Below are 26,548 nucleotides of genomic sequence, written 5' to 3'. Positions count from 1 at the left end.
GAATCAGGAACTCCCTTCAGAGGATCAAAGTAAGATGCAGAACGTGGTCTCTGTTGTTCATGTGAGCATCTGAATGTATGACAAAAATTCCTAAAACACAGAACAAAAATCATTATTCTAACCAGAGGAATCCAACAGAAACTTAACAGATACCATTGAGGATGGATAATAAATTACTGAACTTTCTTTTTTTTTCAAGATTTGAACTGGAAAAGGGGAGCATCTCAATTTATAAGCAAATGTTTAGTGCATACATAGACTCCTGGTAATAATGTAATTTTCTATTTTTTGGTAATTTCTGCCTTCACTTTTCATTTCAGGAGAAAAATAAGCAAATTAACTATATGTATGTACAGGCTTTCTGAGCTTTTATCACATTTTTGCATAGTCTTTAATCGTATGTTTGGAGTAGCACCCTACTTTACTATCCAAATAATAAGGTAAAGCACAGCACGTGACTGGACAACTTACCCTTTTTCCATTCTGTACTTGATGAAAGCTATGCAACAGCTTATCATAAATATTAAGGAGCAGACAAGAGTTGTACATGACACAGCAAGCATTACATTTAATTTAAAATCTTCTTGGCTGATTTCTTCAGTTGTGTTTCTTTGAAGCGAACCAGTGTTGTCTGACACTGCAACAGTAAAGCACACCACACCACTAGTACGCACACAGGTAATGTCCTGGACAAATCAACATACATAGAAATGGATTATCTATGCGATTTGCAAATAAGCACTTCTGAATAAAAGGGCTAGTTCTGTGAAAACCCAAATCCATTTAGTTGTCAATGAATTGTCCAAAAGCACATCTTCCAATCTTTCTAGGCATGATTTGTATCCATCATAAAGGGTAATTCCGATAGAAGTTTAGCAGGCCCCATGGACTGTGGAGATGTTAGTACTCTGAGTTTACTAGAACACACTTTTTCACCTATGAGGAGATGGGGTGGTCTTAAGCATCCATGCAATGAGCCATTCTACGTATTCCTAACTCACTATGTGCAAGATCCGTTCTATGTATTCCTAATTCACTATGTGCAAAACCAGTCAAGACTACTATACTACATTCTTACTTGGCATTTCCTGGAAAAATATATTGCTTGGTTGGTATCTGATGTCATTCAGATCAGGATTTAAAACTATTGTATGTGACTGTTATAAGACACTTAATTTCAACATTGTTATTTCTCTTTGCCTGTGAAAAGGAATGGAACTTGGAGCAGTCTCCAGTGAATTAGTCACTCTGCCTTTTAGTATTTTAAGATTTTTTACTGCTTTTCACAGCTATCTATGTATCCTAGATTTGCTACAGTTTGTATAGATCTAAAACCCCCTCAGTTTCTCCTAGATCTCGTTAACTTTCCTGAGTGCAATTTGTTCTAATAAGCAGTACCCATCAAATCTTTTGCTCTTAGCACTTTATAGTTTTTACATGGTGACTAATTCTCCATCAAAAAAGTCATAAAGTTACTTTCAGAGACATCCTCATAATCATTCACAAATTTGGCTCCTGGATCTGAAAAATGTAAGATATGGTAATATGGTATTACACAAGGAAAACCTTACATTTCAGCAGTAACTTTTTATTTTACTTTTTATCAGCCTATATACAAAGTCACAACAGACAAGCCTTTTAGGATAATTTCTTTCCTTACAGTTTGGTTTATAGAAACGTTTTTGCTTATTAACATGTTGTTAGAAAATTAAATGAGGTTGGTATGTTTTTCTAGCTATTTAGAAACAGAAAGAAGTTAGTTTATTTTGCTAGAGATACAGAAAGCATATACTGCTGTTTCATTTGTGAATCAATATGGATAAAAGCCATACAATCTCAGAGGCCAAATTTTGCACACAAATGGATGTCCCCCATTCAGGTCAGTAGAAACTTCACTTCATTCATACACTTGTGAACAAGTTTAACATTTTCCTTCAGTTGCAAAGTAGTAATAAAATGTAACCGGAGGTATGAAAACAAGAGATACACAAACTAAAGCATTCTTCAAGGTTTTGGGATAGAAGCACGTTTTCAGATTCAGAGTACTTATATGCATTACTCTTTCTATACCTTGCTCATAAGGCCTGTGCTAAGTTTCATTGTCTTGGGACTTCAGTTTCCTTACCTGCTAGCAAGTGCGTGTCTCAAAGACAAGGTTTGACTACTAATGATTTTGACTTCTATGATTCTCAGATAAAGATGTGACAAAGTCTCTTGATGTCAAATTTCTTTTTGAGTTAATTTTTGCCCAGCAAATCTAAAATTGAGGTTGTTCTTACACTGTCTAGTTAGAAGAATTGAACTTATATTTAATGTTTTGCTGAGCCTCCTACCATACCATCCAAAGGTGGTTCTTCACTATGGCTCAGTGTCAGAGTGGTAAGGTAATGGGGTCCAAATCTGGATTCTGGGGGAAAAGAAAAAAAAGAACATCTGCAAAGAATATTCATAAGATAAAGCAGAGAAAGAAAAATCAGAAAGTTTAACATCTGACATGAAAAGGAAGGAGAGAAAGCATGCCTAGGAAATGTGCTGCATTATGGTCAAAAGTCTAAAAGCTAGAAAAATCAGAAATTAATGGAGTTCACTAGCAAACATGATTGGAAAAGTGGTAAGAACTGCTTTCTTTAGAAAAAACAAACAAACAAGCATGTTTTAATCACTTGTAATTCTGTAGTGATTAAAAAATTGAGAACTTGAAACAGCTGTGTTATGAACTTAGAAATAGCAAAAGAATACTTGGTCTTGAACTCAGTGAAACTGAAAAAATCATGTCAGCTCAGCATGTCAAAACATTTTTTTTAGTGTGCTGTTATAATACTAGAAACCCCAATGAAAACACCAATTAGCTGTTACCTAGTGCCTGCTCTTCCTGAAAACTCTCCTCTTCTGCTCCTTTGGTGGACATTAATTTTGCTACAAGCAGTAATAATAAAGAAGCTGAAGTTAAGCTGGGTGAATCTCTTAGGAATAGAAACTAACTGCTTAAAAAATGCCAATCTACATATAAATATTAAGGCAGAGGTACTTTTGCAGAAGCATTTTCCAGATTCATATTTGATTTTTGATGGCCATGTATGGAAGGCAATGTGTCCTTTGCCTATGGTGTTTTGGATGGGTTAACAGTTTGTACCTGAGGCCACCTTTCATGCTTCTTGGCAGAGTGGATGAGTGTACTGGATGAGCCAGCACCACTGGGTCACTTCCTATATGCAGTTAGTCACTCAGCAAAAAAATACATTACTATTATAGTCCATTTTCATAATCCTCAATTGTTAAGTCTAAATTGTAGCAGAAATATCTTAAAGGAATGATTCAGGCAGAACTGGAAAGAGACTGAATTTGTACTCAGTGTCATGTGTGTTGACAGACACTGTGGCTTTACTTACTTTCTGCAATTAATTCAGATGTGGGCTCTCTTTAAACATGAACTGTAAACCATGTTGGTGATCACAAAGGTCACCAGTGAACAGTAGATAGGATAAGAAGATTCTTGAAACATAGTGAAATGAATTGGGAACCTGTGGGATCTGATTACTCACAAGTTAAATTACGTCTGTGAACGTACTTTGTTAAAAGGCAGCAGGGCATTCATTCTCCTCTCACCTATCATTCTGTAATCTTGTTTAGTACTTTGGGACTCATTTAGGATTTCTTGATCTAACCTCTCGTTAGTTTGTCTTGTTCTTAGGACAGTTGTATCAGTAACAATTGAAGGCAACACGAGATACAACTTGAGATGCATGGCTGCCTGATACGTGTGCCAGGCTTTTCCTTCTGGACCTCCCTACTACTTAAACAGCTGTATATCATTTCACACAACTTAAATGGTATTTTCTACTTACAATTCTCCTGCAAATTCTGCATACTCTTCTTTAACAGATCCTCTCCATCATCAAGGTGGGACATAGATGTCCTTGCAGAAGTTTCTAAATGAATGCATATTAAGTTAAACTCCTACCTTTGACATATGTCTAGCATTTTCCAAAGAGCACAACGGCAGTATTCACAAAAACAGTCACATCCAAGTGAGACAGATGGTTTTCAAACTACCTAGTTGTGCTTTAACTGATTTATGGCTCTTTAAATGCAGTGATTTTTACAGAGAAACCAACCATTCTCTCCTTTGAAAATTTGGATTGCACTATTCTGTAACTGCCTAAGTGCAATTGAAATGAGTGTTCTGAAGGCTACATATAACATGTTTCTTCCTCTTTTTTTTTTAATTCATAACCTTTTTTGTTTCTGGCCTACAACATGCTAGAAATGAACAGCACAATTTTTGAATATGCTTAGTTCAAGGACTGAATAGTACAGCACAGTTCCTCTCTCTTCCATCTTCCCCTTCTTGATACATTAGAGGAGGAACCCATTAACCAAAATCTTTTCCTCACAGAGGTATTTTATAATTCCATTCTTTAACATTATAATGCTTTGGTATTACAAATCTATGTATATTTCAAACGTTGCCAGAAAAAAAGCCAAGCTGACTTCATCCTTGAGGTGTTCTATAGTCCACCTTTTCCTCTGTCCCAACGCGGAGAGGATTTTCATTTCTGTCCCACCTGTAAGCACTAGGCATGCCATCGTGTGATCAAAGAACAGTGTTCTGTTTCAAGGACGTAGCTAACAGGATCCTAAATGTGTTTATCCAACGCTGTTACTACATACGCCCCACTGAATTTGTGTGAATGTATAAGCCCTTCAGTTGTTTTTTGTGGAGGCAGTGACTCCATGAAACAATATTATGAGCAGTGATTGCAAACATTAGATTGACATTATGTAAAAGGACAAATTACACTTCACATAAGATTTTGAATACCTGATCCTGAAGTGACAGAATATCTATACTTTGCAACTTAATTTTGCTAATTTCTATAATCTACTTACCAAGACTTTGTTCAATATTAGTGGTTTTTTCATCATCATCATCTTCTTCTTCCTTCTCCCCTTCCAAATAATCTCCAGGTAGTGCTAGTTTGGAGTAATCCAGAAAATGCTCAGTCAAATACATGTTTTCTTAAAAAAACTGCATTTGGTGATGAATTGACAGGCTACAAAATATGTTTGCTGCAACAAGTGACTAAAACCAGTTTAATAAATTACAAAGCAATACTATTCACGTTTTTTAAATGCTGCTGTTATTTCATTAAGACCTCCATAGTTATATGATACCATGTTTCTGAATATGGCCTATTTCCAACAGCTATGTGCATACACTGATGTTCAGGAACCGAGACCTGCATCAGGCTCCCGCTTCACTCTGATCTGCAGCCTTCACAGTACAGCTTGCCAATCAGAATATACCTCAGTCAGGACAAAAAATTACATATGCTAGCAAATCGATATTCCAGTCATGTGTCTGGAGAGCAAGGTAACGGCTGCAATGGTCAGGAAACTTGTGGTCCTTTTTGTTACCTTGTGAAACAAATCTTTTTTTTTTCCCTTCCCTTTGTCAAACAGTGAATCTGAGCTGGAGCCAGCCAGAGAAACTGCCGAGAGTGTTTCAGTGTTCATGTTTCGTGGTTCCTGATGACTGAACTCTGTCGTGTATCTGCAGGATTGACTGTCCTGGCACCATTAGAAAGCTCAGGGGCAAGCCCTGTGCAATTCTCAATTCAACTCGTTGCTTGCTTCAGAGAATTGTGAGCAGACGCTCTTGCCTCTGGTGTTACGAGCTCTAATGGTTGTGTTCTGACTGGGTGCTGTGCAGTTGCTGGGGATACTGGGCAAGCTGTCTGCACTTTTGCCTCCTATGCGCTTTCGCACCTGCACACGGGCACAACAAGTCAACCTGTAGAAAGTGTTTTCAAAACAACAGAGATAACGCAGTGGAAGGGAATGGTATTATTAAGTTCTTCAAGGAAAAACTTCATTTAATTAAAAAATAATGAGAGGAAGAAACACCTTCTGCCTTTTTTTATATATCTAGCAGAACATAAGCTCTGTAATCATTTCTACCAGAAAAAAAGTTTTGGTTAGAACATACCATCAGGTGAAATAAATTTTCTGGTAGTCTCTGCAGAAGTTAGGAGGGTTAAAAAGAGAAGCAAAATTACTTTCATAGTGGAAACGTTGCTCCTTCTCCAGAGATTATCCTGGTCTCTATGGTGCTTTTCTCAGTCATGAGAAGTGGGATACACCTTCAAAGGTGGGGGGCACTGTGACCTCATCATCATCATTATGCTGAGACCTGCCGTAAGGCGGTCAGAGCAGAAGCCAAGCCTGCCTGTCTGGAAAGACTCCGCATATTACACTGGAGTAAAGAGGCCACTTACTCAAGAAAATACGATTATTCTTTAGTCTTACAAATGGAGCTGCAAAGGGATGGCACTGTGGATGTGGAAGGAGTGAACAGCTCCTCCACCACATAAGTCCTCGCTATTAAACCATGCTGTGGGAGGCTCAGGGGAGAAGGTGCATTGGACTCTGCTATTTGTAACAGATACTACTTAAAAAACAAAACAACTGTCTCCTGCTGGAGAGCCTTATCGCAACACACATCCTGCGACTCAATCTACAAGCATAAAAATCAGCACAACTTCCAGTTCTCACCTATTATTTTTTGCTTGATGATAAGCTGCAACTGTTTCAAACACATATTTCTGATTACAAAGTTTTTGTCTAAACTCTTTAAAGACTTAGTTGCTTCAAAATACAATGTTCTTTGTTTAGATAATGCAGAATATAGACTTCTAGTAATACCTGGCATGGTTCATTTCAAATTAAAAACCTAGGAGAGGTATCCTATTCCTGTTCTGTAAGAGTTTGTCAAACTACCTATGTGACTGCCGCTGTGCCAGAGATTTTTAAAGACATTTGAAGTTGTGAGCATCGTTCTAACTTATGTGAACTAAAAAAAGGGCAAAAAACCAGGCCCAAAGTACAAACCGCTAGGACCTTACAAAAGTAAGGACATAGCTCCCTCTTCTGATTATAGAAAGAAAAGTCAGGGTTTTAAAAGGTAAATTTAAAAAATAGGTGTTGAAACGAAAGACTGTAGTGGAACAAAAATATGAAGAAAAGGTGAAGGCTGAGAACAATATAGTTGTACTAGGAGAATTGAAGTCCATAGCTTGTCAGTACTTATTTAACCAACACTGACATAAGCTGACTTACTGTTGACCTACGTTACTCACATAAGCCAGAATTTTTTTTAAATTTGATTGAATAATTCAAAGATGAGAAGGAAGAGTATTTCTGGTGTGGTACATTGTGCTGGTTTTGGCTGGGATGGAGTTTTCTCCATAGAAGCTAGTATGGGGCTATGTTTTGAATTTTTTGCTGAAAACAGTGTTGATAACACAGGGGTGTTTTTGCCATTGCTGAGCAGTGCTGACACAGAGCCAAGGCCTTTTCTGCTTCTCACCCCACCCCACCAGTGAGGAGGCTGGGAGGGGGGCACGAGAAGTTGGGAGGGGACACAGCTGGGAAAGCTGACCACAGCTGACCAAAGGGGTATTCCATACCATATGATGTCATGCTCAGCATATAAACCTGGGGGCAGAAGGAAGGGGGGGACGTTTGGAGTTACAATGTTTGTCTTCCCAAGAAACCATTACCCGTGATGGAGCCCTGCTTCCCTGGAGATGGCTGAACCCCTGCCTGTCCATGGGGAGTGGGGAATGGAGTCCTTGTTTTGCTTTGCTTGCGTGCGCGGCTTTTGCTTTACCTGTTAAACTGTCTTTATCTCAGCCCATGAGTTTCCTCTCTTTTACCCTTCCGATTCTCTCCCCCATCCCACTGTGGGGGAGTGAGCGAGTGGCTGCGTGGGGCTTAGCTGCCGGCTGGGGCTAAACCACGACACGCATACAGATCCAGTCTGTAGCTTTTGGCAGATCAGTAAAATGGCTTTTGGCTAAATAAAACAAACTCTGATCTTACAGCCATTCCCTTCCTAGAGGCATTCAGTTTTGGTTGTAACAGTCAATACCTTCTCAAACTTACATTCGGACATGAGCACTTGAACCCCTTTTGGTGTAAAACATGACATGTCTTTTTTAACATCAGAAACAAATGCATCTTCTCTCTGGGGACAAAGGTTCTACCTCTGTCTGAGGCAGACTGTATTTAACAAATTAAAAACAAATAATTATTTATTTTTTAAATAAAATATAAAATGTTTTTATAAATATTTTTTTAAAATATAAAATATATTAAAAATTAAATGTAAAACAAATCACTTACTACAGGTGAGAGGAATAACACAGGGGTAACTTCCATGAGATAATTCCCTACACATCCATTGCAGGTGGTGCACAAATTTGTCCATAAGGAAGTTGTGTTAAACAGAATGGGAGCTCTATGATTAAGCATAGTGTGGTGGCACTAAAAATTAGGTTTCATATTCAAAGCAGCCTAGAAGTGATTGATTGACTAATTAACAAACAGGGACATAAAGCGACATTAAGACCTACCAGGAAGTTTGTGCTGCAAGACATGAGCAAATGTGATTTTGAGCTGAGAGGTTGGGTACCAGAACCGGACTCATGGTAAAACAGAGGCTATGGAAAAAAAACAAACTTCTTAACATTTTGGAAGATATTGGAGGGAGGTGACTGAGGTGAAGAAGTAACAAGGAACTCTGAATTGTCATCAACAGTCTTTTACCCCAGGGTCCAATGGTGATATATCACCAAATTGGAGTACTACTCCTTATCCTTCTTGTATTGCTGCTGTGGGGAGGATGAAACCTGAATGGAAGAAAAAGGAGGTGATGATGAACATAGAAGAGGAGGGGAAAAAAGGACAGGGAAAAAACCTCCCTTGCCAGCGTTCAAACCAAAGCCACTACCTTCAGATTGTTCCTCCCCTTTACACTGCCATTTGCTTTGGAATCAGGGTGATGCTCTTCCAACGTTTCAATCCAGTGACTGCATCTAACAGAGGGAGCCCAGAGGTCCAGCATTTTGCACAACAGTTTGTGCAGAAGGAGGCAGGAACTCTGCTGAGAGCCGTGCATGTGTGCCCAGTGATGGTGGTGATGCACCACCGGCCACTGTCCCGAGCACCCACTGGAGCAACTGCTCCTGATCCTGACCTAGATGGGACTGCTGTAGGAGGATGCAGGTCTCCAGGTGTGGGGCTAAATGCAGTGCAGAGGACTGGGGCTTCAACAAAGCCAGAGTGGGAGTGATGATGCCCTTGCTCAGAGGGGGTGTGTGCTGTTGGAGGATCTCTGTTGCCAAGTAAAAGAGCAGCAAGGTCTGCACAGTCTCAGATCCATCAAGAAAGAGCTTCACTGGGTCAAGTCCAAACAAGATCCTGAACATCCAGTTGTCCCAAAGCAGAGGCAGGCAGAGTCTGTCCTTATCAAGCTGGGAAATGGAGACTCCCTTAATGGTGAAGGCTGGGGGCTTGTTGTGTTAAGAGGCAGAGCAATTTGGCAGAAACTAAACCCCCTTGCTTTCCAGTCGATCCTCAGATATCAGAGGGACTGGGGGCGGCTGAGCTTAGGTTCTGAGTGATGCCCAAAGTCAGCGTTAGTAGTCCGGTCGCGCCCAACACCTTTGTTGGACTATCACGGGTCCGGATGCACTACTAACATCACACTACCTGCTCAGCCGGACACCTCCTGAACTAACACGGCTGCACTCAGAGGTACGGTCGCGTTCAGGGACCACACATGGCTGAGTCAATCAATAGTGCAATTTATTGAACACACGGCTGAGTCAATCAATAGTGTGATTTATTGAAGCAACAGATATACAGGTTCTTTGGATTGCCGGTGATAAATTCACTACCTATAAAGCACGTGCAAATGCTAAAACTACGAGGGACACTACTTGGCTATAAACGCGTTAAAAGATGTAAAGTGACTCTATATAGAGATTTCTAAGTTTCCTGGGAAGGCACTTGGTATGACCAAGGGTTCGAATCTTACCCAACGGCGTCCCGATGGGGGGGAAGAGAGGCTCAGCCCGTCGACTGATCCCAGAAGTTAGAGTGGTACATGACGATGGTATCTACCCTAACATCCAGCTCTTAAAACATTATTTTATAGTGTTTTACTTTGCAGGTGGAGCTTGAGTGACTCTAGTCATACATACCTTTATCAGGATTGGTGCAGAATTCTCTCGCTTCGCGTTTAAAGGTACAGACTAGGAAAAATTCAGTGCGCACACTCATTGAGGAGGGGTCGCACCTTGGGGGGGTGGTAGCTTTTGAGAGGGGTGTGCGTTTTAGTATTATAATGATATTATAATTAGCAAAGTTCACTCTAAGTACAGCACTTCATCAAAGTTGACAGGTCTTTGGCCCAGGACATTGTAAGCGCAGCTTATCAATGTACATTGCTGTGCATCCCTAAACTCCCCTGTTCACAGAGCGTAGCCGCGAGGTCTCCACTCCGCTCCACCCTCCATGTAATCTCTCCCAGAGTCAGCACACCAGGCGCCCCTGATGTTGCCAACATCCAAGGCTGTTCAGGGAGTCTCCATGGCACAGACCCGTTGTACATGAGTGCTATGTTCCACCTGGTTTCAAGGCTGTTCTTAGAGGGTAAATTTCCAAAGTACCCCTCAGCAATTACGCCACAGGGCTGTTGACGTCTTGCACCAGAAGGATCACTCCTGCCTGCTCCACCTCTAGATCTTCACCTACAGAGCATGTTCAGTGTCCTACCAGCAGTGGAAGGGCTCAGAGCTGTGTCCAATGAAGCAGGCAAGCCAGCAGAGCCTGAGCCCTGCAGGAGCACCAGGAAGAAGGGTGAGGCATACTCTACCATGGGGATGGGTGGCCCATCTGCTGACCTGGCTTGCTGTAGGGTGGTAGTTGCTCCTTGACAAGGACTTGGACATCATTGAGAGAATACTGGTGCCTGTCCAGCCCCTGGACTAGTAATCTCCATGTTCCTCCTCATGGACACCAAGTGATTCTTCCAGGAAGGCATGGAGTATACCCTCTCCTGCAAATGCATGGTAAAATATCTGTATAAACATCTTCACTGCTGTTTGAATTACTGACTTGCTGAAGAACGTACATGGGCAATATTGTGTGCATCTGATCTGCCACAGCTGAAAGTAAAGTAACATGATTGTACTCCTTAGTGTACCATGTAATAATTATTACAGTAATGCTGTTGGAGTATTGAGGCCAGCCAAGTGAGAGTAGCGGGCAAACAATAAATGACAGCATAGTAGTCACAAAGTGGATTCTGAGGTACCTTTTATTTTCTTGCAGAAGGTGCTGATATCAAAAGTAGCAGACACGCAGTTTAGGCCTCTGCTTGAGGTAGCACAACAACAGATTTAAACTGTCCCTTAATTAGGGAGGTCCAAAAATTTTTTTCAAAACTGACATTTGTTTGTTTACATGGCCTAAACCACCTTCCAACTTTAACAACAGGACACTGAAATTATCCAGATTGGTTATGTAGGTATTTTGCTTCCATACAGAGAAAATTAAGAGGTACAGATACACCTGTATTACACAGATAATCTATAACAGGTTAAATTTCAGGATACTAGTTCTTAGCTGTCTTGCAATTGATCTACAACAACCTGATTGTCTTATTACTTGCTTTTCTCCTTTTACCATAGATTACACATTGTCTTTCATTTTCATTTTTCAAGATATAATTATACTCCCTGTTATCTTAATGAATAAGCATTTCTATGGGATCAAAGTTTATGAGATCCATCTTGCTAATTTCCTGTCATGGCCTTTTAAAATGCATTACTTTCCACATATAAATAAGTATTCTGTTTAGGACCATCTCTTCCTCTCTTTACCCTTGTTGAGTGCTCCAGAAGGGGACCAGTTAAGTGTTCACCAGAGCTGATAGCACCTCCTGCCTGCAGAGGATGTTCTTGGGACAAATGATGTCCTTTTCTATCATTTCTTTACTTGATGTTTCCCAAAACAAGTACCAGAAGAGGTACTAACACTAACAAAAAACTACAAACAAACAAAAAAACAAACCCCCAAACCACCACCACACACAAAAAAACCCTCAACCAAAACCCCCAAAAAATCAAAGGAATCAAAACCCCAGAATAGAATATAATGTGAGGAACTTCACAATAAACTATGAACTAATTTCTGCACAGAAAACCCTTAGGTCTATCTCATTCTGCCCATCAATCATAGAACTAGATTTTTAGTTAAAATCTGCAAACACAGTATGTTGCATTTCACTTTGAAAGAAAATAGTTTTTTCCATCTCAAAACTAAAAAGCTATATAGTGACTACAGAGCAACCTTAAGCCCTGGCAGCTCCAGTGCCATTTCTAGCTGATTCCTTGCCATAGTTTTACTCTGAGCAGGATTTCAGGAATTTACTTGTATGGACTTGGGTTTGACAACCAAGAAAAAGTCTTGATAACCTTAGTCTACAGAAGAAACAAGACAAAAGGATTTGGACATTTTCTCATTTTTTTCACATCACCCTTGGGTCAGAACAGAAGGCCAGAAGCAGTGCAGCACAGACACTTAAAAAACAAACCAACCAACCAACCAAACCCCAAGAAAACCCAACCTGAAGTGTTTGATGTCTGGACAGTCAAAACAGCTACAGAAAAGACATTCTGATTTCATTTTATTTAGACATAAAAGTACATGGTCAACAGCTGAAATTTGTATATTCACATAGGAATTAGAAGAATAGAAAAAATACTATTTCAGAGTTTCCATTTGGAAAAAGTAATCGGTAAGAGTTTCCAGCTGCTTCACTCAGAAAAGTTAAATACCATACTTAGCTCTTTTTATGGTCTTTTATTCTTTTATTGGCTCAAACAAAAAACTTTCTCCTTTACTCACTTGTGTTGAAGGTTGCTCTGTTCTGTACCTCTCTCATTTCTTCTGAGCAAAGCAGAAGCTTTTTTCATCCTTTTGAAGGTGGCACATAACAAATCCTATTTGGGTCTAATAACGAGCTTCTGGCTGGGACATGGGCCCTCAGGGAACAGCCAACCTGTTAGAACATTCAGGCATTTTGAATGAATGCACCGGGTTTGAATCCTACAAAACCACCTCCAAACTGAGAACAGGGAATGGCAATAAAGTTTCGCCCCATTTGTTACTCCAGTCTGTTAATGAGTGAACTGCTGCAGTAAGGCTTTCATACCACTTGCTTTATAGAGGTCAAACGTTCACACCTTTGAATTCAGGTGTGAGTTTTGAGTTTTGTTATGTCCTTGTTCCAGTAGCTTGATCACTTTTCAGAGAGCAGTTTGCATCATGACAGCTTGTGGAAATGCAAGAGCCCACAAATCAGAAGGAACAAACTGGAGACATCGTGTTTCCCAGCACCTGAAGTGACAGCGTCAGAAACAGCAGAACTGGCTGACCTTGGACATCGTTCTATAGGCCTGCAGAGTAAATGTATTGGGTTGTTTTGTTCTTTTTTCTGGTTTTCTTTCCTTTGCTAAGATATGTTTCTTCTCTGCTGTATTTTGTATTTTGGAATTGTTTTTTCCAATGGGCTGGCATAAAGAATGATTCATGTAAGTCCATGCAATGAAATCCGCTTGTGAAATGTTAGCTAATAGCAACAAAATGCTGTGTCTGACTATGGTAGCAGCTTTACCACCCTTCCTGCTCATCTGCAGGAGCATTCAGGTTGTTTGAGATGGGAACCCTGACAGGCATTCAGGCATTCATCTATCAGTAAAATTCAATTTTCCATGCATTATTCGGAACAGACATTCTGAGGGTCAGCCACATATCACAAAGCTCAGGATCATGCACTGGTGACACTTACAAGCCGAGTTTTTTCAGTCAACTCAGCCCCTTCCTTTAGCCTAACCTTCCTCCCGTTTTCACAACTGTATGTTGTGTCCAAGTAACCCAGAGCTAGAAACATAGACTAGGCAAGTCTGATTCCACTGCCACAGGTGGTCAGTGACCACTGATTGACTGGCTCCAAACACCACCACCAGAACAACTCAGTACAGTGTTTGTGTAATTTTCTTTTCTTATACTGTTTTTGGGGTGGTTTGGGTTTTGTTTTTTTTTTTTCTGCTAGGAAAATCTAGCACAGGAATGCTTAATGAAGGATGTCCTGTCAGTGAAACCGGCTTACTAAGGAAACCAGCTCTGCTTCCCAGGCTATGTGCACCAGCTCAGAAATTCGTTGTAAACCACCCAGTTTGAGAAGGATAAATGCAATGTAGTAATGATTACGATTTTGGGTTTTCTAATCCCTAAGGAGTTTCTCAACTAGTATATACCATTTCTTTCCTCACACTTGATCATGTTATAGCTACCTAAAAATTAAGCAAGCAAGTACACAGATTTAATTTGGCACAGTATTAATATAGTTATTACAGTGGCAACTGGGAGGGCAGGTGACTTAATTCGTGGGCTTAACTATGCGGGCCTTACCTGTGTGCGCCACTGCAACAACTGGTAAGTGTGAGAGTTACAAGACTGCACTGAGACCCTATTTCTCTGATCATTTGCTAAAGAGAAACTCCCAGAAAGTCAGAACAGGTGGTGGTCTGTTTGGTTTTTTTTCTGTTAACATAGTATGAAGTGCACATGCATTTAGTTTACTAAACACTTGTCTGTTGGGAGCAAAACAGAACAATTTGTGGAAACATCTGATGATTTTTACAGCTTGAGCCCAGGAGACCCTGAAAGGCTCAGGGACTCTGAGTGAAATGCAGTCCAGTGGAGCATGCCAGCACAAAGCTTGGATAATCAGTCACAGCAGAATTTAGACCTATCTGCGGGCTGAGGAGGTCTTCCAATCTAGGCCTGAATTCTGCTACTATCGCTGCTTCTGCTGACTCTCTTTTCCCTCATGAATATGGACACCACGGGGTAGAAGACAAATTGTTCCATGATCTGTACGAAGTGACAGCACCATTGAGCCAGAGGCTACCAGCAACAAAGGATGCAGCTAGACTCAGTGTGTTCCCAGCCACTTTGCTGTTCTGTTGCTCCATCCACAGGAAGGTGGGTGCGTTCACCAGACTGCTTCCCTCGCTTGCTTGGTGAGAGCGATACCACTGCTCAGAAGTCAGCCTCTTGCTATGAACAGCAATGGCACCTATGAGCACTGCCAGCTGATACAAGTTGCCCGTTTTAAGACAGAAAGTAATGTGACAGGAGCTTAACACAGAACTAAAAAAAAGTGCCCTGATTTGCAGAGCTGACTCGCCTGACAAGACTGTGCAGTTCTCTAAGAGAACTTCAACCACCCCAACATCTGCTGGAAAAGCAGCACGGTGAGCTGCAGGCAATCCAGGAGACTCCTGGAGTGCATGGAGGAAAACTTCCCGTGCCAGGTAATAGACAGCTCTACCAGAGGGGATGTGATACTGGACCTGTTTGTCACCAATGCAAGTGAGCTAACTGGTGACGTCAAGACTAGAGGCAGCCTGGGCTGCAGTGGTCATGCACTGGTGGAGTTCACACTCCTGTGGGTCACGGGGCAGGCAAAGAGCAAAGTCAGGACCCTGAATTTTAGGAAAGCAAACTTCCAGCTCTTCAGGGAGTCAGTCAATAGGACCCCCTGGGAAACTGCCCTCAGGGACAAGGGAGCAGAGCAGAGTTGACAGATCTTTAATGACACTTTCCACAGAGCACAAGAGCTCTTGATCCTCAGGTGTAAGAAATGAGGAAAGGAAGGCAAGAGACCAGCATGGCTGAGTCAAGACCTGCTGGTCAAACTAAAGGGCAAGAAGGAAATGCACAGGCAGTGGAAGCAGGGACAGGGATCCTGGGAAGAGTACAGGGACACTGCTCAGTTGTGTAGGGATGGTGTCAGGAAGGCCAAGGTGCAGCTGGAGCTGAACTTGGCAAGGGATGCAAAGAATAACAAGAAGGTACAGGTATGTCAGCCAGAAAAGGAAGGTCAAAGAAAGCGTACCCCCCTGGATGAGCAAGACTGGCAGACTGGTAACAACAGATGAGGAGAAGGCCGAGGTATTCATGACTTCTTTGCCTCAGTCTTCACTGGTAGTGTCTCTTCCCACACCTCTCCAGTGGATGGGCTGCAAGACAGAGACTGGAGGAGCAGAGTCCCTCCCGCTGTAAGAGAAGATCTGGTTCAAGACTACCTGAGGAACTTGAACATGCACAAGTCTATGGGATCTGATGAGATGCACCCCAGAGGCCTGAGGGAATTGGCTGGTGTAGTTGCCAAGCCACTCTCCATGACCTTTGAAAAGTCATGGCAGTCAGCTGAAGTCCCTGGAGACCAGAAAAAAGAAACACTGCACCCGTTCCAAAAAGGAGCTGAAAGGTGGACCCTGGGAACTACTGACCTGTCAGCCTCACCTCTGTGCTGGCAAAAGCCAAAGCAGCGTGGCCAGCAGGGCAAGGGAGGGGATTCTGCCCCTGTACTCCGCTCTGCTGAGACACCACCTGGAGTCCTGCATCCGGCTCTGGAGCCCTCAGCACAGGAAAGACATGGACCTGTTGGAGAGGGTCCAGAGGAGGCCACAAAAATGATCTGAGGGATGCTAATACCTCTGCTGTGAGGACAGGCTGAGAGAGTTGGGGTTGTTCAGCCTGGAGAAGAGAAGGCTCCGGGAAGACTTTAGTGCAGCCTTTCAGTACTTAAAGGGGGCTTGTAAGAAAGACGAAGTCAGACTTTTTAGCAGGGCCTGTAGCGATAGGACGAGGGGTGATGGTTTTAAATTAAAAGAGGGCAGATTTTATCTAGATCTAAGGAAGAAATTTTTCACTGTGAGGGTGGTGAAAGTGGCCCAGGCTGCCCAGGGAGGTGGTAGATGCCCCATCCCTGGAAACCTTCCAAGTCAGGTTGGACAGGGCTCCGAGCAACCTGATCTAGTTGAAGATGTCCCTGCTCACTGCAGGGGAGTTGGGCTAGATGACCTTCAAAGGTCCCTTCCAACCCAAACTATTCTATGATTCTATGATTCCACCACACAACTCCTCCTGATATGGTTTTAGAATGGTCTGGTTTTGGTTTTGTGTTGCTGTTCTTGTGGTTTTTTTTCTCTTCGGCCACTAGAATGTGATATAATTTGACTTACAGAAAAGAGGGGCTTGATTTACTGTTTATGCAAGCAGATGCCTCCTCCACTCTGATACTAAAGGTGCCAGAATTGTTCCACTTACCAAAACACATGCACTGGGTGGGCAACACCTTCAGATGACTAGTGAATTTACTTGAATGGCTCTAATTGCTGTGACATAATAAATACAAATCATGAGGTCTGTCTACTGTACACCAGAACTATTTTTTTTAAATCAGGCAGATGTGTTTGTTTTTCACTGTGCTGCCGGTTGGATTTGCCTCACCTTTATTTTATGCCTGCTGTGAGGACTGTGAAGAGCAGTATCGAATAGAAAAGGGAGGCTGAATCTTGCTTTGCCATCGTATTGTGCAGTATCAGGCAGTCATCATCCCAGTTACCGTGGCTGAGACAACTCCTGCAGTGTAGGAGGTTGTGTGGGGTGCACCAGCCAGTCTCACTTCTCTCCTGCGGCTCCGCTCCTCGGCTGACCTGGGAGGTGCCTTCCACTTGCTGTTCAGCTTTCACTGCTTTACATAGTCATGCTGGGGAAAAAGAGGGAGGCATGCCCCAAGGCTGGAGAGGGAAGAGTTTACTGCAGCTCTTTCCCCTGACAGCATAGGTCTCTTCTGGCCTAGAAAGGGAAATTGACAATGGCAGATTAAAGAGCCTTTTCACTGCTGGAGAGCCTGTACACACTGCTGTAATTGCAGTCTCACCACACCACTGGCATTGGGACCACTGCTACAGGTTTAGTCCAACCTGATAATCAGAGCAGGGTCACTTTGAACAGGTTCCTCAGGGTTGTGTCCAGTTGGGTTTTTTAGTATCTTCAAGGATGGAGACCCCACAACCTCTCTAGGCAACCTGCTCCAGTGTTTGACCACCCTCACAGAGAAAAAGGTTTTCTTTACGTTTTATAGGAGTTGCCTGTACTTCAGTTTGTGGTCCCTTGCTTCTGTCATTGGATACCACGGAGAAGAGTCTGACTGTCTTATTCACTCACCTCATCAAATATCTATACATATGGATAACATCTCCCATGGGCCTTCTGCAGGCAAAACATTCCCATCTCTTAGCTTTTCCGTGTGCAAGAGATGCTCCAGTCCATTCATCATCCTTGTGGCTCTTTTCTGCACTTGCTCCAGTCTGTTACTGTCTTTTGTACTGCTGAGCCCAGGACTGGACCCAGCACTCCAGGTGTGTCTCACCAGGGTTGATCCAGGGAAAGGATCAGCCCTTGACCTCCTGGTAACACTCCTCCTAAAGCAGCCCAGGAGGCTCTTGGCCTTGTTTGCCATGAGGGCAGATTGCTGGGTCATGGTCAGCTTGGTGTCCACCAGGATCCCCAGGCCCTTCTGTGGCAAGCTGCCTTCCAGCTGGGTGGCCCCCTGCATACACTGATGCTTGGGGCTGTTCCTCTCCAATCACAGGACTGCATTTCCATTTATTAAACTCCATGAGCTTCCCACTGGCCTTTTTCTCCAACCTACTGAGGGCCCTCTGAATGGTGGCACAGTTGCCCGGGTTATCAATATGCACCTGCTGAGAACATTCCTGCTACCCTGCCACTGGGCTTCTTTCAGCTCTGCCAAGTTCCTTAGCTTCCCTCATCAGCTGTTTTCCAGTTACTACACTGGTCCTAGCATCTCTAATCTCCAGCTCCTCCCCACCATGAGGGAAACACCCAGAGTCCAGCAGGAGCTCTTCTTCTCCTGGCTGCTGTCTCTACATAGCCAGCAGCCATTCTTGACCCCTACACTGCTGCTCCCTTCAAGCTCCGTAACTGACTTGTATTCCTTTATATATAATACTGTATGTATAAATATGGTTATATATATGTGTTTTAGGAATCAGGCCAAAGGACAAAGAGAACTGTCCCGTGAGCTGCAAGTCCATATGCTAGAGACAGTTTCTGTTGTCCTATTAGACCTCCATTTCCTCCTGTGGCAGCCAAATTCTAACCAAGGCTCTATAGTTCTGTTCCTAGGAAATGAAACTTTGCCTTGAACTGGCTTGGTGCTACTTACTGTCTTGGAGTACTCCTCCTGTCTTGGAGTGTCCCATCAGAAACCAGCCAAAGAACATGATGAAACCCATGAGTTACCCAAGCTCAAAGAACTGACAGGCAAAAATTAGCAGGCCAGCTTAGCTACAGAAAGGCTACTTGCATGGCTAGTCTGATCCCACTGGTGTTGGTGAGAGGCCGGCCAGTTTTCATTAGCATGACATTTCGTTGATATTTCTTGGTGTCGCATCGGTGCTAGGAGGGCTGCGAGGAAGTCGGTGCGTTGGCAGTGATGGATCTTACTCACTCCTACGTCCCATACGCCTGCCAGGAAATTCTGCCCCGTGGTATGAAAACCACATGCATTTTCTTTGCCTAGATCCCAAACAACGTCACAACACTTCTGCAAGGTTATACTTCTTTATTCATATTTGGATTTCATCACTTCAACCCCTAGGATTGATTTGACAGTAATCTTTCCTTTTCTTCTAATGACTACAACAGTTAGTGTCAGTCTCTTCCCATACAGTTGAACTATGATTTCATAGCAAACAGAACTAAAAGAGCCACTAAAAGACACATCTGACATTATTAAAAAAAAAAAATTAACATACCAAACAGCACTGATGCATGGAGGAAGAAAAGGAATCAACCACTTATTTCTTAGAAAGATGTATCCCCTTAAAAATTACCGAAGTAAAAAAATGTATTCTGTGGGGAAGAGCAGGGAGTGTACCTATGCACACACCGATACTTCCACATCCATATCCCCACTGAAATATACATATACATATATGCATGCACGCATATACCTGCACAAACATGTATTAGTGGACATGTAATTTATTTTTTTCCCTGCGAGAATATTATTATAACTCTTTATTATATTATATCTGTCTTCAAAAGAGGAAAACATTAAAACAGAAAAGAAACAACTACTTTAATAGTTCCAACTTATTTGGCTAAACCTTGAAAAACATTGCCCCTCTACTTAGCATGAAATACATGAAAAATCACCTTTGATGACTTTAGATTTAATGTTTGCCACTACAAGGTTCTTATTACTGATTTGGCTTACTTTGACCTTGGAACAGTCTCCATAATTATTAAAAATGCCTTTAATTTCTTCCAGTATATAGGAAAAAAGTCTAAACACTGACCACTTATCTATACTGGGTCCTCCAGTATTATCCCCTTTCTAAAGCACTTAAAGCATGTTATATATAAGCAAGTATATTCGTGTTTTATGCATAGTGCATACTATTCTGCAGTGCTTGCAGGTACCTCTCGCTCTCTTGCTTCTGCTCATCTGAAGAGATAATGCAAAACCAACCCTTGGTGATCTCTCCTCAGAGGGGGTAGGTGAGAGGTATCCTTTTAGGAGGCACAGAGAGAGGTGAGAAAAGCTAAGTTTTGTAACAACATTGTCCTTGGGGAAGCAAAGAGAAGACTTAAAGGCAGGCAGCCAGCTCCAAGACCTCGGTCCCGGAAAATGTGAGAAACCCAAATAACACGCAGAAAAGGTAAAAAGTGAAAGGAAGGAATGGCTTTTTGTGAGAGGGCTCCAGAACATGTAATTTATTCAACCTGAAGTACAAAGGTGCTAAAAGTCTCTTTTAGTCTCTTTAGTAGAGACTTGGTAATAGTGGCTCCCTAACTACCAAGGCTATCGTTCGCTGTGTCTTTTCCACAAAGCCCCAGGAATTTTCTTGCACGTGATCACTGGGGCAATGTTTACCCCATAGGTTTCTGCACATCTTGAGTAGTTGTCTGTAGGTCTCCATTGCAGCCAACAATAGGCCCTGGGACTCCATCATTCATAAAACCTAAGGGAGGTTACGTTAAGATTTGTTTCATGTTACATTTGTCACTGCAGTGACACTAGTCTATGTTCACTCAAAGCAGAAGTTTATTACAAAATCCCTTATTGCAGAGACAATCAATGAAAGCTACTAAGTGTTTAATCACTGAAGGCAATTTTGGTACCACAGGAACCTTTCACACTCTGAAGTAAAGGTGACTCTGGTCTCAATCAGCTGAAGTGATCCCTCTTATAGTGCCTTGAAGCTTAACGCTAACAGCATCTCTTAAGAGAAGTATCAGGCTAAAAAAATTTGTTTTTTAGGCAAGAAAACCAAGACTGAAAGACTAGAAAGGTCTAAAAACCCCACAAAACAACAAAACAAACCAACAAACCCAAACAACAACCTCTTTCTCCTCCAAATCTCAGACCCATGTGAAATACTGGAATGATTAGGAACACACTTAATTGGCAAGATCAGGTAGAAAGTTTTTCTCAGTAGGTGAAATAGGTGCCTCTGCATACAATCACATTTAAACTCAGTTCTCATTACATATCCTGAGGATCGCACAAATCAGGACCTGCAATTAACAACCAAAACATGATTCTGTCCAGATGTGGCCCCGAGCAAATTACTGATGAAGCTGGAATCCTTGAGCATGAGATCCTCCAGGATGCTGCCCCTCTCTCGTCTACAGGAAGGGGTAATACGGTATTTTTGTGTAGTGATGCCACGTTCCAGGCATTGTTCTTATTGGGATATCAAACACCAGGCACAGGAAAAGGAGAAATCTCTCCCATGGTGTGAGATGGCCAGGCCATGGCTGAATATCTCTGCAGTGGAAGCAAGAGTACCTCTTGGGAGATACTGAGCTGAAGGCCAAACTCTTACATTTGTAGGAAGCTTATTTCATCACCTAGCAAACTCCATGTTCTCCCCAGCAGAATAAGCAATCAAAACAAGTACATTTTGCCCTTCTTTGTGGCTAGTTCAGCTCCTGAGTTGTAATGGGCTTTTTGTAATGGAATTTTGGCCAGGTCAAACACAAATCCTCTAGGGTTCAACTCTGCCTTTCCTTCCTTTGCCTCATACAGTGTGCTGTAGTAGAAAAGGAAAAACAAGAGTTCATGAAAAACAGTTTTAGAAAAAGGAAAATACTCCAACAGGCAAGTTTTGCATTCATAAAATCAATGCATTCACAAAAAAGTTATTAAAAAATAGTTCAAAGTAACTGGGAACAAATTCTGCTTCATCTTCAGACTGAGCTACAGTGAATAGACTCAAAACAGCATATGGTAAGTAGCGTAATAAAATAAAGAATAAATTACTTTATGCATAAAATACCATGTTTTTCAAATTATGTAGTGACTTTGATCTTCACGCACAGAATTCCACTCATTTGCATCTTCACGTTAATCTTTAAAATATAGCACTGCAGTACGGCCCAGCCATAAGAACACCAGATGGCAACTGACCACAGTGAAATTCAAGAGCACTGTATCAGCTACAGCTCCATCTGCAAGAGTGCAACAGCCCAGGCACTTCGGAAGGAATACAACAAACCTTTTCATATGCAATTGATATTGTAATTCCAGGTAGTTGTCACCCACATGTACCACGTACCTTCTTCCAAAGATGTAACATCTCATCTTCTTTAAAATGAGACAACTAAGCTCAGCAGTAGCTGTGCCAATGAATTCCACAAGCTAGTTACATCCTGCAAAAGTGCCAGCAGGCCAGAAATTATCTGTGTGCGCATTACAATCCCCAAAGAATTAACCTGATTGTAAAGACCACTGAAGGAGGTAGGAACACCTCAGTCCATCCCCTTGAAAGCAAAGGATAATACTGCTTGCATAATTCTAAAAATGCAGAAAACCCTCCAGCATAGCTACACTGAACACTCACAGACAAAAGTCTTTTGTCCCAGTAAGGACATGATCACTAACATTTACAAGCCCTATTTTAAGCAAGCAGGCAAGCAAATGAGAACGTATCACAATATGAGACAGAAAAGGTTTTGTTTTTCTTTAGTGTCTGCTGCCCCTCTATTTTAAGCATTCCAATCACTGGATACTCTACCAGATTTGCTTCTGATACTGTCTCAGAAGACATAAACATACCTAACTCGTTTGAGAAGGCAGCAACACAGTTTAAGACTTACTCAGGCAGGACTAATCTTTCACAATAACAAAAGTGTGCAAAATTCATTAGAAGGCACAGAATATATAGGTGTATTCCACCTGATTCCCATTTATTCAGTTGTATCTTTCTTGTGATCTCTCTGTTAAGTATTGCTTTTTTTTTTTTTTTTTTTTTAAAAGAAGAAAGCCTCTTATCAGGGCATATTTGGCATAGACGACTTGATTTACTGCAATGGATCCTTCCAGGCTGTCCATACATGTGTTAGTTAAGTTGGGCTGAGTACTGGAAAAAAGAAATTAGTGTTAGTCCAGTGTGGAAAGCAAGCCATACTGCTGGACACTGTTAGATGCAACAGAGACCTTCACTTAGTCCCTCCTGCTCTGAACTTTATACTACTCATCTTTACTGTATCTTCCTCCCAGTTACTAAAATTAAGTTTCTTTTCCCCTGAAAAGATGAAACTTTAACGTGAATGAGGGGGATCCTTTTTCTAGGAGGACGGCAGGATATCGAAGTACATGACAGATTGGTGTGCTTCATAGCGTGATTCAGGAGAAAATGCTGACTACAGCTGCTTTTTTATTTAATGCAGAGTTATTCAGCAGATTTGCTGTAAATCACAGTATGAATTCAAAGAAAAGATGTCAACACTGCAGAGCTATATCTGGATCCCTACTCATGTAACTGAGATCAGAAACTATCCCATTGTCACCCAATTATGAATCACAATGAAGCACAAACTGCCTGATCAGCTGAAGGACACAGCTATGCTCCTGGAAACACAAGGCTTGCTGGCATTTGGGAACGGTGGCCAAGCCTTTGGTGGCCTGGTGAGGGGTGGGGGGCATTAAAGGCTGAAAGTCTTCTGCGATTCTAGACTGTCTTACTGTTCTGCTGCACTTAGGAAACAAAGCACATACCAAGAAACAAAAGAAAAACAACATTGCAGCTAACAATACAGTTTTGTCTCAAAACAACTAATCTGGAGGTTAGCCCAGGGACCTGAATTTCAGTAAAGCTTTAGCAGCAGGAGCACAGTCTGTCATCATTAATGGCTGAAGAGGTTCTTATCCCTAACGAAGAACCCAGAACTAACAGGAAGTTGATTCTTCTTTTTCTCAATAACCCATGTTGCTCAGACAAGTTTCCTAGCAGCATATTCAGGGTTAAGAACACTGACAGTGGTGGGAAGCATTTGTGAAACTAACTGTGGTTCCCAACTTTCCTGCTTTCATGGATTATTAACAAGCAGGCTGAGTCCATGAGGGCTGTCACATTCTTGAACTCTGCAGTAAGAAGGAAATTGGACTTTGCTTCTCTTCAGTGGGCAGCTTTTTAGTGACACATCCTGGTTGTCATCTCTTTCTGTAAAACAAGAAGGGGAGATTAAAAAGCAAATGGCATTTGTTGTAAATTGTGCACACACCTCTTCCCAGTTAACATTTCTGCATCTCTGCAAATTCATGTGGTTTTATATGTAACCATGGTTCTGCTCCTTTCTGTCACTTTCAAGGACAATGAACGTAAGAGGCAATTAGCATGCAGCATTTTATAATTTTTGACAGCTTTAATACCCTAGCCATGTCAGGTAAATGGTACTGCATGCTGCAAAAAAGAAATAAATCACCTGCAAAAGCAGGAAACCTTTTAACTTAATGTAAGAAAAAGGATTCCCATCATTGTCATTGAACTTGCAGCCAACAGGAAACATGGAGATACATTCTTTGCCTATTTATTTCTGCCTACACATGGACACAAAGGGCACATGGACACAACCCTTCTTTAGGACTTGACCAGAGCTGTGGCATTTGTCTCTAGGATGGGGTCTTGGAGCATTCACAGACTCCATTAGGAACTGGGGTTTGGGATCCACATGGGGTTTTATTTGATCTGATTTACAGGCACTATGATACAAACTCTCTGGTAACTAGCTGCCCCATTTGTCAGGAAAATTTGACTTCTGGAAAGATGTGTGAGATGGTCTGTCCAACAGCCATCTGCATACACGGCATAAACACATGCCGTTTGCTATCGAGGCTGAAGGACTGCCACATCTAAGGGTCACCATAGTTGTGCAGGTTGTCCCTTTAGGTAGAGTCTTAGGTCCCTTCTTCATAGTGCCTCCAGACCGTACAGCATTTCCCTTGGACAATCTATTTAGATTTACCAAATTAACAGAAGTTTCTGAAAATCTGCTTAGCTTGCTTGAATAATGTGTTGCAATTTATAAGATCTTTAATATCTACTGTAAAGTGCTTCTGACAGTCTTGTAATTGTATTTTACTCTGTGCTTAACAGATCATTTCTTCACCTAGAATCCTACACAAAATTGTAGGACTTTTTTTCTCTTCCAGAGCTTTAGTAAGTTTTCATTTCTTATAGATTCGTAAACTATCTATCTTGCACCACTTGTTATTTTGCTGTCATCCATGTAATAGAATGGAACATTGTCATTTGCAGCTGTTATAGAGACAATGGTGATTTATACAGTATTGTGTGATCTCCACAGTGATCCGTACAGTAATCTGAACTAGTAGTTGCTTCTCTTCTAATCTGTTAAAGGTGACAAAGGTGAATGTTCACAGGAAAATCTGTCCCTTTTTCTCCTTAAATTTTTTGGGGGGGGGGGGTTGGGTTTTTTTCTGAACAGCTGCAATTAGGCTTATTCCTGCAGAGCAACAAACACCAAGTACAGAACTTAACATAATTCAGCACACTGTTGGACAGCTTCCTATTGTTTTATGCATATACAAAATGCCTCTCCCTCTTCTTTCTTTGAGAGATCAGAAAAAGCAACCATGCCAGGAAACACTGAAGAGCAGCATATAATATACTGCTATATCAACACCATGATAGCTAGCTCCGACCAAAGTAGGCATCTAGAAGCTGGTAAAATCCAGCAGCACTCAGTTTGATCTGAAGCCTTCAGGAAGCTCTTCCAGGGGAGGGCAGGGCAGGGCAGGAACCACAAGCCCTGATGTGGTTTGACACCACGCAGAAGTTTTACTGGCGGGGCTCGACACCCTTTCCGGAGCTGGTTTTCCCAGCCGAGGATGGCAGTGCTGCTCTCCGAGCTGCCTCCGCAGGGTGGTGCCAGGCTTTCTGCCATGGGCCGAAGAGACACGTGCCTTGTGGAGATTCTTCAGCACCTTCCTCAGCAAAATCTGCCGCAAGCAGAAAGGAGCTAAAACGCGCTCAGGAAGGGAGCACTTGTTTCTAAAGTCTGTGTTTTCTTCCTGGATTTTAAATTACTCTTTTATTTCCCTTATCTGAAGATTAATTAGGTGCTAATGCTTTTTGAGGCAGCGTTAATCTTTGTAGACCCCTAAATCTACACATCGTCAGTGTCTGCACATCCGTACTGTGCTACCAATAACCACAGCTGAGAGGTCTGTGAGGTAAAACAGCACCACTCCTTTCGGCAGCTGCTGCTGAACAGCTGTTTGCAGTCAGACAGTAGCATCTTATCCTGTTAGAAAAGCAGTACAGAGGGTAATATGGACAGTACCAGAGTCATTGTAAAGTTGGCCATCCTTCTTCAAGAGCAAAGGGAGGCAAACTGCCTCCCAACAGAATAATAAATCTTAAGCAACACATTCAACATGCAAAATGCATCTCCATTCTTACCTTAAAGGAAAAAGTACCATCAGAGGCAGGAGTTT

At 42.0% G+C, this 26,548-nt stretch overlaps 1 protein-coding gene across 1 annotated transcript in view; it reads right to left on the bottom strand.

Moving 5' to 3' along the window:
• Positions 1-24,221: 24,221 nt before the first annotated feature.
• Positions 24,222-26,548, bottom strand: part of MOB3B (MOB kinase activator 3B) — a gene marked incomplete at both ends in the record, with an annotated part of 50,576 nt that continues 48,249 nt past the window's right edge. The window contains 2 exons of the mRNA XM_082012834.1: positions 24,222-24,251; positions 24,667-24,741. Of these exons, the coding sequence (XP_081868960.1) occupies positions 24,222-24,251; positions 24,667-24,741 (105 nt within the window). The remainder of the gene's footprint in view (positions 24,252-24,666; positions 24,742-26,548) is intronic.

The sequence above is a fragment of the Phaethon aethereus genome, assembly GCF_964289735.1.
Source record: "Phaethon aethereus genome assembly, chromosome: Z".
Lineage (NCBI taxonomy): Eukaryota > Metazoa > Chordata > Aves > Phaethontiformes > Phaethontidae > Phaethon > Phaethon aethereus.
This window is presented reverse-complemented; position numbering and strand designations above follow the sequence as displayed.